At 50.1% G+C, this 13,867-nt stretch overlaps 1 protein-coding gene across 1 annotated transcript; it reads right to left on the bottom strand.

The window, feature by feature from the left end:
* Positions 1 to 7,299: 7,299 nt before the first annotated feature.
* Positions 7,300 to 13,163, bottom strand: FAM219A (family with sequence similarity 219 member A; the record flags this gene model as incomplete). Its single annotated transcript, XM_015408439.1, has 3 exons — positions 7,300 to 7,923; positions 8,961 to 9,015; positions 13,083 to 13,163. Coding segments are annotated over 3 exons (292 nt in total), but the record flags the coding sequence as incomplete, so codon positions are not given.
* Positions 13,164 to 13,867: the final 704 nt, after the last annotated feature.

A 13,867-nucleotide genomic window follows, 5' to 3' on the forward strand; every position in this document is an offset into this window, starting at 1 on the left:
GTCTCTTCTGTCTTTTGCCGATCGTAGCATCTGTTGTATTTTTCTGGTGGGTCTGAATACTGTTTGTAGGTTGTGTTTTTTCATAAGTTTTCCCATCTGATCAGTGATTCCTTTGATATATGGCAAAAACAGTTACTGGCGAAACGTCAGGTTTTAAAATGCCAAGACCACGGCCACACATCCCGGAAAATCTACAGCAACTAACGAGAAGCATCCCTTACCCCGCCCCAGAGCGTGGTGTCCTGGGGCACGCCATGCTCAGACCACCGGTTGGAGCAGACCTGTGCCGAGCCAAGCCAAGCCACGGAAGGCCTACGCTGTGATTTCACGTTCCCCTATGAGAAACGTTTGAAGCGCTGACGGAAAAAGCCAAGCGTTGCTAAAAACTTAGATGAAACCCTACGACGCTGAAGTCGAAGGTGGCCCTCTCTCGCACCACTCCTGATTGGTCCTAAACGTGGGATGGCCCCCAAGGTTAGTCGGAACGATCGCTGCCCCATTCCAGAGGCCTGGGCTTGCAGGTAGGCAGACAGGTTGAGCGCTTGTGCGTTTGGGGGGGACTGGTGGCACCGACTCCCCTTTGCCCTTTCCGCACGCGCCTTCGTTTCCCAGACACCCCTCTTGGCTTTAGGGCTGGGGGCAGAGGCCGTGACTGTCCCCACGAGGTTTCTTTAAGCACGTACTAGGAGGGTGGCAAGGAAGGGGGCTCTGAAATGGAAGGACCCAACCCCCCCCCCAAACAAAGTAATCCTTGCTAAAATTTTACTCGTGGGTCAAGCTGATAAAAGTGACTGTTGTGCTTTTCAGGGGGTGGAACAGAAGCAACCAATGTGCTCTGGAAGTTAAGCGGTGGCAGTCGGAGAGGCCTCTGAAGATGGAAAATCAAGAAGGCACCTGAGTTTGGGGGGAGGGGAGGTGAACACAGACATCTCCATCACCGAGCCGCCTGAAGCGCCTGGGGTTCGTCTCCGAGAGCCACCCGGGCTGGGCTTTCCGGTATGAATTATAATGAGCTGCGCTGTAATTTTCATCTCCCTTGATGTCAGGCGACTTGGACCACAATTTGTCGCTATGGAGACGGCCGCGTCAAAAGCCGAGCGTCCGCCAGCTACCGACAGGTTCAAACACGGCGCTCCCCCTTTCCCCTCCAGACACACCACCCAAACTTTCACACACAGACACACACACTTTCGGGATTCAGAGAGAGAGAGAGAGAGAGAGAGAGAGAGAGAGAGAGAGAACACGAGGCCGACAGGGAACGGCAAATGTGGGCAGAAACTGCAGGCTTCAAATGAGCCACCATCCCACCTGGAATCAGACGAGGCTCAGTGGAAAACTGCAGAATGCAAGCCAGCCTTGCGACCTGACCAACCACATCACAGGTGCACAGGACGCCATGGCCTGCTTGCCTGACAGCTGAGAGCCTTCTCGTTTGCCAACACCCCCACCCCCAAGACACCCTCCCATAAACTGGGCAGCTATGGACTCACGGCCGCACAAGGCAGGCAGGAAAGGAGACGCCACAAACGAAAGGGTTAAATGCTTGTGGTCGAGCCGTGCATTCGTTCGAGCCCATAAGAGATAAAACCTCAGAAACAAGGGATTTCCAAAGGAAAGCAACTTTACAGACTGCTGTGGGTGAAATGGAGTGACCTGGGCATTCATCTCCACTCCTGTTGTGTAAATAAGAAGCGCCAAGCAACACGTACCGGCTATTAATACTTAAAACTCTGAGGCCGGAACACCGACAGAAGTCAGAGGGCCCCGTGGAGTTCAATCGCGGCACGAGAATCCAACTTCGCAAATGATTTATCTCACTCTGTGGCCCTTTGCACGGGCTTACTGAAAACGTTTCAGGGACACAGACTTTGGGATAGTAACAGGCAAAAGCGGGGGGGGGGGGCAGGAGGGCACCACGAGAAAGAAAGAACCGGTGGCCCCAAAAGGGAACCGTTGATACCAGGAGCTAACATGCAGCGTGGCTGACTTCATTCTCCATTAAAAGCAGCTGCATTTCCACAAAGCTCAAAGCCAAAAGATAGAAAAGATCGGTATAATGGATCTAGGAATGGAAGGGAATAATTATGGTGTGCACAGGAGAGAGAAAATGCCGTGGTTTCACATGAGGGGCGTTCCTATCTGAGCTATTTGGAGGTACCCGCTGGACAGCTCCTTCCTGGGCTGTGGGCTCTTTCGCCCCTTTTGTTTTTTAGTTGTAGGGGCTCAGGAACTGCTGCAAGATGTGGGGCTCATGCTTCCCAAGCACATGACACCACCGCCAACATCTCATCCGTCGCCTGCTGATAAGTGGTGCAAAGGCAACCAGCTTCATCTATCGGTCTCCACGCTACAACCCTCGGGCATGTCTGTCAATCTATGTCGTGGGGGTCTAATGCGTCAGGACAGAGTGATTTCCAGCTTAAATGGTTTCCATTCCTTGAATATTATTTCAACAAAGATTCATCTAAAACTGTTCAGGTCCCAAAGAAATATTATGATATTGTTCATATGATGAAATATTAACAGGTTCATTTAGAACTGTAATTATAATATATAATAATACTTTCCCATTATTGTTATAGTTTTAATTGTGTTCCACTAAGGTTTTGTTGTTGTTCTGTTGGCGTCTATTGAAAAATTAAATTAAAATTTATTTTAAAAAAAATCTACGTCGTGGGGGGAAACAGGCGGTGTGGTTTGGAGTGCTTTTTGTAAAAGGAGGAACGGCTCATTTCACAGTGGCCTCATCCTCACACATCGGCCACACCATCAAGCCTTAGGGATGAAGACGTTCCGCCTGTGTTTCTCTCCGGTCTTCCATCGGGTCACAGTAAAGGAAGGAGACGCCACTCGAAGCTGGCCTCTGGCGATGCATTCCAGCCAGAGCGGTTTCCTCACAAGAGGTCTGGTCTTGTCCTCCCTTCCAAATCCTGCCCCCCCCCCGAAAAGCAACAGCTTGGTGTCTATTTCTGGGTGTCACAGGAAGGGTGGTGGCCAGAGATGCGGAAAAGGCTCACTGGCACTGGAGTCATTCGAAACCGATTCCCCTTTGGCGGAAGAGTGGAGCCCGTTTTTCCGTAACTGCTCCTGCCTGGCCCCTCTGCTTTTGCAGCCGGCATCATGCCGCTGGAGGTCAGATCAGAGATGGGAAAGGAGGAGAGGCCTATCCGAGGGACCCCCAGCTCCACCAGACACGAAAGGCAGGCACAGCAGGAGGGCGGAGAGCACGCCCTCCAGCTGCGGGAGACTGACAAGCAGGCATGCAAGACCAGCCCGGCAGCCACCCCTGCCCAGAGGGAAGGGGAAAACAGACAAGGCTGAGATGATCCCCAAGTGGACAGGTGCCTGGGCTGTGACATCTCCTTGGCATCGGAGGCACGTGGCCAGGGATCTATCTTTGCAGACGCGACGGTGGCAGGTTAAAAAGCAAGGACCGAGTAGCGGCAGGGTTTACGCTAGCGGGATTTGCACGCTTTGTTTTCCCTTCCCGTTTGGAGGGGCCACAAGTGCAAGTCGAGCGGCCTCAAGATCACAGAATAGGATCTGAAATACAAGGCTCTTTTTACTTCCCAGAACGGCCTCTCACTCGCTCTCGTCTGGGAGGAAGCCCCGTTTTTTTCTGAGCTGTCATGGAGATGAGACAGCGCTGCGTTATTTCCAGTCTTCCCCAAGGAATCGGAATGGCCAGGGATAATCTGTCTCCTCCCTTTCCCCCCTGTATTTTACCCAACCTTAACGACTACGAAACAGCCTGGGAGTTGCCAAGTCTGCCCCTCCGATCCATGGCTGTGGCTTCTCTCACTAAAAGAGACTAAAAACTGACAGGTAAATGCTCAGAACCAAAGACTCTGGAAGGGGGGAGGAGCAAGCCAGGTATTTGAAACGGTTTCCCAACCACAATCTAAACTCCATTTTTTAGAATGCCGTTTCCCTTAAATGGCCACTTCACACATTACATTTCTTAGGCATCTACTTCACACATTTTTATACATACGCCTAAAAACTGAACATGTGAACGCACACGTGTGTGTGTGTGGCAACAAAGTGCGTTATACAGAGAGCTGGAACTGATTGAAGCCCCCGATCAGAGAAGAAGAGACTGGATTTATACCCCCAAACTTCACTACCCGGAGCGGCTTTCAAACTCCTTTCCCTTCCCCTCCCCACAACAGACACCCTGTGAGGTAGGCGGGGCTGAGAGAGCTCTGACAGAAACTGCTCTTTTTTCAAGAACAGCTGTGCCAGAATTACGGCTTGCCCAAGGTCATCCAGCCACGTGCAAGTGGAGGAGTGGGGAATCAAACCTGGTTCTCCCAGATTGGAGTCCGCGTACTTAACCACTACATCAGACTGGCTCGGGGCAAAGGACGCTCGGGGGCAAACCTGGGCTTGCCTGGGCATAATGCGTGAGACGGCACCAAGGAACGCCGACATGGCAGAGCTGCTGAGAGCCAAAGTGGTCCCGCTGAGACATCCCACCTTCCCGATTGCTGCGCTGTGTTATTCACACACACGCACCCCTTCCCCAAATCTCGAATCCATCCCCTCCTCATAAAACAAAACAGACACAAAGCCTAGGAGCAAGGAGAAGCCAAAAGATTTCGTTTCCATTTTATGTCTCTGCACCAATCTTGGCAAAAAAAGAAAATGCATGACACCACCAAAGACTTTGGTGAAGAGGCCGAACCCACCGTCCCCTCTGACTTTGGCGGAATGCACGTGCCAGGGAGGGCGGCTGATTGGTCAGCTAGTGCAAAAATGTGCGTTAGTCTCTCGTTTTAAGGACATGCAGAGGTTTTGGGGGAAAGGGTAACTCCAAAGCACAGGCTTTTTGTCACAATCCAGAAGGAAATCTCACGGACACCCATGTAAGCAACACAAAAAGAGGAAAACCCGGGACGGTCTACAAATTCATTTGCAGTGTTGTGCAAATATAAAAAGAAGATTGTTTAATCTGTCAGTGGAAGTTCTTAAAACACACAAAGATGCTTTTTACAAATCAACCGTCCTAGGCCTGAGAATTATTTCTAATCGGGTAATTTTACTCTATGTTCAGAGGTTTGGTCTTTTTGAGAGGATTATATTCTTCATTTACAGATTGTTTATAAGCAGGCTGTGGGTGCTCCTCACTTCACAACCCCCCTTGCTTGCTAGAACAGGGCTCCCTGGTTCCTGATATCATTTATTTCCAAAAATGCTGTTCTGGCTATTCTGTTTCCCATGGCAAGAAACCCCTCCTTACTGATTCGGAAGCGAGGGACGGAGGTAGTCTGCACAATACTGCTCCACAAACCCCCGGAGCCACTCTCCATGCTGATACAGGGCTGGTTTGCAATGCATGCTGGGAGATGTTGTCTCCACAGGCCGCAACGCTATTGGGTGAACGGCTGCAGTCTACTTTTTGTGCTCATAAAGTGAAGAGCTGTTCGATTTTGTGATGGTTCAAAGGTATGACTGAAGCACGAAACGGTGGAGGAGGGGCCTTCTTATTCAGGCAAGGAGACTGGTATGAAGAAAAATAAGAGCAAACTATTCGGTTACGTGTTAATGGCAAACAGGTCTGAGGCTCGACCAATGAAGAGGTGTCAGCGGTCATTTCATTTTCATCTCTCTCTCTTTTTTAAACCCCTCATTGAGTTACTTGAATAAAACTGTTGTTACTTGAATAAAACTGTTTTCCGAGTTGTGTGGCTGTGGTCTTGGCATTGTAGGACCTGACGTTTCGCCAGTAGCTGTGACTGGCACCCTCAGAGGTATAACACAGAAAGATGGAGTACTCTCTGTGTCAAGGTGAGAAGACACAGAGAGCTGGCTCTCCATCTTTCTGTGTTACACCTCTGAGGATGCCAGTCACAGCTACTGGCGAAACACCAACGTCCTACAATGCCAAGACCACGGACAGACAGCCCGGAAAATCTACAACAGCTAATGAACTCCGGCCGTGGAAGCCTTCGACGACATATTGAATAAAACTGTTGATCAACTTCTCAAGGTCTAAAACTAGGATTAGCTGTTTGCCACTGCCGGGATCGTAAGGGTGGCCACTCTTTCGGCACAATCCTGCGCTGGCCATTCTGACCAATGAATGAGCAGCGTGCAAGAGAGCTTGACACAAGTGAAATGACGCTGGGGAGAAGCAAGACCTGTCCATTTCCTCTCTCTGAGAGACGTGGCGTGACTGACTGGGGGGGAGAACTTCGCTCACCCACAGCTCCGTGTCAGCGGAATACTCGTGATGTCAGACACGGACGCAGGCACTGGATCCTGAAGGACGGCAGCTTCCTCCCTGGGAAGCGGCTCCATCTCGCGGGGAATCAAGTAATAGGACTTAGGACTGGGACTTCTGAATGGAAGAATGAAATCCAGCCGCTAATGTGGTCTGGGATGAACGAGTGGAGCTCAAACTTCCCAGACCCTCATTTCTGAACACGCAGAGCCCTTGGCTGGAACACAACAGCTTTTGTGGCTAATGGGCTATGAGGGCCCATGCAAGGCCAAGGCTGTGTCAGAGGCAGAAGTCCGGGAAACAGCTCTTGTGCTCCCGGGAGCTAAATACACGTGGGTGACCTCCACAGACAGATGCAGAGCATCTCTTCTCTTGGCACGAAAGAATCCTGGGTACAGAGCTTCCACTTGTGTCAGAGACACGCACACATTTCCCGTCGGCTCCCCGTTCATGGGAACCAGGCTGTGCTTTTCGATCCCGGTGGACACTGGATGGCTTTTGCCATCTCAGGACAGGCGAGGTGTCTGTGATGCAAACGGTAAGACCGGACTTTTTTCCTTCTTCTGGATAGGCTGTTCTCTTATCGGATTATGCACGGCGTTTTGTTCTATTTCACACTGGTAAACGTGGGGGAAAGCTGTAAATACTACTTGCGTGCTGCCTGCGATTGGTTTTTTCCAGGGCTCTTTTCGTAGAAAAAGCCCAGCAGGAACACATTAGGATAGTAGGCCACACCCAACAGCAAAACGCATTAGCATATTAGGCCACACCCTGACAGCACCGCTCATTAGCACATTAGGCCGCACCCCCGTGTTACCAGAAGTGTGGTCATCCAGCCACACCCACCTTTCCCTTCTTATTCTGTTTACCTCGTTTGTTGTCAAAACCCAGGGCCTTTTTTGTAGCAGGAACTCCTTTGCATGTTAGGCCACACACCCCTAATGTAGCCAATCCCAATGAGTTCCTGCTGTTGGGCGTGGCCTATTATGCTAATGAGTTCCTGCTGGGTGTGGCCAACTCAGAAGCTAGCCGGAACTCCGTTCCTGTGCGTTCCTGCCCAAAAATAGCCCTGGTTTTCCCCCCAAACCACAAATTCATCTTGGCATGATTGAGGATCCTATACTTAAATTTCTGCTCCTTCCTCCTGATCGTGGCCACCCCCGGCGAGAGACCCTGCCTCTTGCACCACCTGGCTCCCACCGTTCTCCAGCCGCGCTCACGGCAGCACCTCTCAACCGATTCCCTCCCGGAACCCATCCGTGAACCCTGCTAACACGTCTCTGGGTCGAGAGGGATCCAAAACCGGCCTTCCGGACCAGAAACAACACACCTGACGCGTCAGGAGTTTGCTTACGCTCGGTTCAAACAAAAATGAGAAGAGGACCATAAAAGGAATATCTGTTTGGTTTTTGGTTTCTCCTGGCTCCATAAACACAAAGAGGTGCACGTCCTACCATAGGAGGAAGCAATGGCTGTTAAGTTTTACAGTTATAGCGGAAAGCACTGGTCACCCCCCCACCCCCTCGCCGGGCTTTCCTCGTTTACTGGATGTGGCAGGCGGTGGAGGAGGTGGCTTGACAGCACATGCAAGTGGGGTTGACCGACTTCGGGGGGATGAGGTCGAGGTCCTCGTCGTCCGGGATCTCGTCTAACCGATACCCGTCCTTGAGCAGCTGGATGTTCAAGTCCTGGTTGATCTGCTGTAGACAAAGAGTCAATGGGTCAAACGTCTGGCCGTCCGACGCCCTCAGCCTCACACACCCCACCCCCCATTGGAGACATATTCGGTTATACGTCTGGTCCCGGTTAAAGAAATGGATTCTAGAGAGGAGCGCACACTCAGCACGCGTGACGCATTAGGTCCAATCCCCAGCACAGCCAGTTAAGATGGTCTCTTTGCAGAAGAAGAAAAAGAAGAGGAGGAGGAGGAGGAGATTGGGTTTATACCCCGCCCTTCACAACCCAAAGGTTGGGGGGGTCAACAGTGGGAGGGCGTCTAATGTCCTGGCCCCACTGGTGGACCTCCTGATGGCCCCTGGTATTTCTGGCCACTGTGTGATACAGAGTGTTGGACTGGATGGGCCTTTGGCCTGATCCAACATTGGCATCTCTTATGTTCTTATGTTCTTAAGGAGTCTCAGAGCGGCTTACAAACCCCTTTCCCTTCCCCTCCCCACAACGGACACCCTGTGAGGTGGGTGGGGCTGACAGAGCTCTGACAGAAACTGCTCTTTTCAAGAACAGCTCTTATCAGAACTATGACTTGCCCAAGGTCATCCAGCAGGTGCAAGCGGAGGAGTGGGGAATCAAACCCCGTTCTCCCAGATTAGAGTCCGCACACTTAACCACGACACCAAACTGGCTCAACATGTGGCTTTATTCAGTTTGATGATTAATAGCCCTTAGAAAACAAGAGGAAAGTCCTTTTTGAAGGGCATGCCTATTTGTAACCTCTCAGCCTCCAAGAATTTCTGAGTGTGAACATGCAAGGTGGCCTCCTATCCTGACACAGGCTGGCTCAAGGGCTGATGGAGTCGTTTCTGGTTTCTTCGTGCTATTATCTGTCCTTGGATTGCAAAAGCCAAGGAAAATTATTCATGAGGAAATGTTTTTCCCCCAACCCAGTCATGGGGGGGGGGGAAGGGAGCAGCTGTTGGTAAAATACCTGTCCTTTTGGAAACGTAACATTTCTTATCTTTCGTAAGAAAGATGAGTTGGAGGAACTGGAACTCACCTCTGCCGACGAATATCCCGAGGAGGAATATCTGGACATATCAAAGTCATCGTCACTGCAGAGGAAGACAAAGTGCAATGAGAAGAAGAAGAGGAGGAGGAGGAGGAGACTGGATCTATACCCCGCCCTGCGTTCGGAGTTTCAGAGCGGCTGGCAAACTCCTTCCCCTCCCCACAACAGACACCCTGTGAGATCGGTGGGGCTGAGAGCTCTAACAGAAAGTGCTCTTTTTCAAGAACAGCTCTGAGAGAACTTGTGACTGACCCAAGGTCATCCAGCAGCTGCAAGTGGAGGGGTGGGGAATCAAACCCGGTTCTCCCAGGTTAGAGTCTGCGCACTTAACCACGACACCAAATTGAAAAAAGCAGACCCCCCATTAAGAAGCTTACAGAGCACCTCAGTAAGTCATTCCTCATCCGGATTCCCAGAGTGAAGAGCCCTGCTGGATGAGGCCAAGTGCCCGTGTTGCCCAGCATCCCCGTTCCCACCCAGACCCCTCCAGGAAACCAGCGCGTGGGGCCTGACTGCTTCTCTCCTAGCATCTGGTATTCAAGGAGGATACCCCCTCTGAATACGAAGATGTCACTCGGCCATCACGACTGAAGGTCCTTGAAAGACCTACCCACTGCCTAAATCCTTCAAGTGCAAAGTGATTTCACGTCGTCACCTTAGTGACCCTCGGAAACATGAAAAAGGTTGGCATTTCCAGTTCGCATACTTGGAAAACTGAAACGGATGCCTTCAGCCAAGGGTTTGCCCTAGAGATGTGAAGGCCCAGGAAAAACCCAATTTTTTCCCTGAAGCCTTTTTTGTTTTTTTCTGAAAAATTGGAAAAAAGAAAAGAAAAAAAAACTGGAACATTTTATTTTAACATGGTGAATAAAATATTTTAAGACCAGGTGTTCAAATATTTTCCAGATAATTTCTAAAAAATACGTATGGTATCAGATTGATCTAATTTCTGTGCACTGAGGACAAGCAAGTCCTAGGTTACCAATTGAACTCTCCAATGCAAGATGCATTTCTTCCTTTAGGAGGTGCTATTGTCACAAGAAAAGAAAAAGGTTTCAGTTTTGTTTTGGCATGTGGACGGGAATTCTGTTTGTAATAATTGATTGGATACACTATATTTTTAATATGCTAGTTGTGATAATTTCATGCCAAGTAAAAATGTCCGTAGTCATATTTTATGTTCCTAAAGTAACAGAATGACTTTCAATCTGGAGAAGAAAAAAGTGCTAATGCAGCATTTTTTTTTTCAATTTTCCCGAAAATTTCAGTTTCCCCCCGAAACCCGAAAATTTTAGTTTTCCCCGGAAAAAAACTGGGGGGGGGGGGGAACGGGTCCCCCCCAGTTTTTTTCGGGGGGAAACGGAATTTTTTCCCCGAGCTTCAAAATTTCCAGAAATTTTACATCTCTAGTTTGTCCACAGCGGTGCGAGGGCAAACTGTGTGCAAGGGAGTGATAAAGGGCCCTATCCGTGGTGGTGCCACCTCTGTGGAATGGCCTATCCAGAGAGGACTGCTAGAGCGAGCGACTCAGCACACCTATGTCAGCTCTGCCCCATTGCCGATGGTGGTGGTGGGGAGAGGCGGCTGATGTCGTGTTTCTTGTTATACTGGAATCTTAACTTTCACTTCTCCGCGCTGAGTCTTATCTCATAGTCTGAGTGTCTGACCTTGGTACCGCATTCCTGATGGTTCACTGGGAATGTGAACCCGTTAGTTTAGGCGCGCTATAGCTAATCCCTTGATTGGCTCGACCTCGTCAGGGGACCCCACTTCGAATCCCGTATATCTATTCCCCTCCTGCCTTTAGAGAAGTGGAAGAGAAGAGATTGGATTTATACCCCGCCCTTCACTAGGAGTCTCAGAGCGGCTTACAAACTCCTTTCCCTTCCCGTCCCCACAACAGACACCTTGTGAGGTCGGTGGGGCTGAGAGAGCTCTGACAGAAACTGCTCTTTTTCAAGGACAGCTGTGCCAGAGCTTGTGACTGACCCAAGGTCACATCAGCAGCTGCAAGTGGAGGAGTGGGGAATCAAACCCGGTTCTCCCAGATTAGAGTCCGCGCACTTAACCACGACACCAAACTGGCTCTTTAGGGTTAGTTCTGACACTGAATGTATGCACAGATGACTTGTCTTTACTGTACTCAATAAACTTAAACCCTTTTGAAGGAACGTTGTTGAGAACTGATTGCTGCAAGACTCTGACAGCCTGGACTGGGAGGCCTCTCTCGTTGTCTTAACCTGGGAGCTGCCCCTCTGACCCCTCCTCTCTCTCGATCTGCGCTCTTTGGAATCAAACCTGGTTCTCCCAGATTAGAGTCCGCGCACTTAACCACGACACCAAACTGGCTCTTTAGGGTTAGTTTTGACACTGAATGTATGCACAGACGACTTGTCTTTACTGTACAAACCCTTTTGAAGGAACGTTGTTGAAAACTGATTGCTGCAAGACTCTGACAGCCTGGACTGGGAGGCCTCTCTCGTTGTCTTAACCTGGGAGCTGCCCCTCTGACCCCTCCTCTCTCTCGATCTGCGCTCTTTTTCTGCCCCATTATCCACATGGCTCTTCATGGAGTCACACACGTCTCTGCAGGTCTCTCCTGTAGACACAATGTCCTCATACTTCCGCACATGTGATGTCAGATTGAGCCGGCCACTTGCGATAGGGAATGTATTCTTTAGATTAGGCTTCTCACTCTCTCTTTGCGACTGCAACCCAAATGTGACCTGGATCTACTTGAATAGATGCAGGTTTTACTTTTGCAATGGACTTTGGGAGACTGACTTTCTGCATGCAATCTCACACTTCTGTGACTGGGGAAACTCTGCTGTATTAACCAAATATTTCAATAAGAACTACCTGGGGGAAAAAACCTCCAGGCCTTCAGGGGACAGGCACAGACGCTTCCCTTCTGCATCTGGGCCCCAGTCACACAGGCCAGATAATGCGAGGGGGGGGGAGGCGTGGCTGTTCGCCCCGGAGCAAAATAAAGCGCGGTAGCCCGCTTACACGGTCCCCTGAGTCTCTGCGCTTAGGCTGTTAGCTGGCGATCACACGGTGATGCTGGAGCGTGGCAAAGAAGTGGCGAGGCAAGCGTTTCGCGTTTGTGCGCATCCACAGTTTCGCGGAGCAGCACCGCTTTCAGTTACGTGTCTGTGCACATGCACTTACAAAAAACATCCGGTTTGCGACGGGACGTGGACAGGCGCCAGATGCCACGGGATACTAGCGCTCCCGTGATCAGACGCCCACCCCTGCCCCGCGTTTCCCGGATACTAGTGCACTTTCCGAGGTACTTTTTTACTGTGCATCTTCGCCAGGACGCCACGGGTCGGCCATGGGTGCGCTACGCTTCCCAGATGTTGCAGTGTGATCGCGCCTCGAAAATCCGCCTGACATTCGTGCCCTTTGTGCGCGTGCGGCAAATCGTGAACGGGGCCCTGGTTAGTTAACACAGCTCGGTTTATCACCTCTGCAGTTCCATAATTTATTGCCATTAACTGGAGATGGGCAGATCTCATTGCATTTTTATCCACTTTGTTGGTAGCGGCTCCAAGAAACACCCACAGAGCCCTGACCTGGACAGCCTGGGCCGGCCCGATCTCGTCAGATCTCAGAAGCTAAGCCAGGCCGAACCTGGCAAGTACTTGGATGGGAGACTTCCTTGGAATACCAGAGGCGGGAGGCAGGCTTTATTCATTCAGAATATCCTCCAGGCCCCAGTAGGGGTCACCACGCAATGTTCCCTATAAGCTGTGGAGTCTTGTGAGCAAAAATCCTACTTTGTGAGCTCCTGGCATTAAAGTTGTGAGCGAGCGATTTGGCTGCTGCATAAATTAGTTTGCTCTGGAGCTCTCCTTCCTGAGCTAAGACAAAAATGTGTGAGCCAGAGGCTTAAAAACTGTGAGCTAGCTCACACTAACTCAGCTTAGAGGGAACACTGGTCACCAGATGTTGCCATGACTTTCAGAGGTTGTGCACACACACATATATGCACATATTAAAAAACACACACACCCCAAAACCCCACCCACAGAGAAAAGTGAGCAAAGAATGCCTTAAATTAAAAGAGAGAAAGAAATGAAATTTGCCGACTGCCCCGCCACACACCTGTCAGTGTCCAGCGCTACCAACGGCTTCTCGTCAGGACTCTGGTCTAAAGAAGAATAGCCTTTATTGGGAACGACCAGCCTGAGATTTAAAAAAAAAAAGAAATGGTCAGTACTACATAACGTTAAGCAAACAGTAGGATGAAAGCATTTTCTTTAGTTGTGTGATATCGGAACAGACACCAAGGATGAAATAAACTGAACAGGTCGAAGCTGCTGGGAAAAGAGGAAGAAATCTCATTCCTAAGAACAGAGGAAGAGCCCTGCTGGATCGGCCTCTGTGGAGGTTCCCTTTAGTCACTATGGCTAGTAGCCACTGATGGACCTGTCCCCCACAAAATCCATCCATGCTTGTGGTCATCACTACGTCCACTAGAAGTGAATTCCACAATTTACTTAAAGGTAAAGGTAAAGGTTTCCCTTGCTTGAAAGCCAGTCGAATCCGACTCTACGGTTGCGGTGCTCATCTCCGTTTCAAAGGCAGTTCAGCATCTTAACCACTTGAGCCACCACAGCTTTACTTACTCGTTGATTAAAAGAAGTATTTCCTTTTATCCCGAATCTATTCCCCATCAACTGCATTAGAATGTTCCTAAGCACAAGCATTATGGGAGAGGGTGGAAATGTTCTCTCTAGCCACTTTCTTCACCCCGTGCATAATTTTGTAAACTTCTATCATGTCTCCTGTGAGCCGTCTTGCTCCAAGACTGAAACGTCCCACACTCACCAGCTTTTCCTCATAGGAGAAGTGCTCCACCCCCCTAATCGGTTGCCCTCTTCTGTACT

The sequence above is a fragment of the Gekko japonicus genome, unplaced genomic scaffold (assembly GCF_001447785.1).
Source record: "Gekko japonicus isolate JY-2015 unplaced genomic scaffold, Gekko_japonicus_V1.1 scaffold6928, whole genome shotgun sequence".
Classification (NCBI taxonomy): Eukaryota; Metazoa; Chordata; class Lepidosauria; order Squamata; family Gekkonidae; genus Gekko; species Gekko japonicus.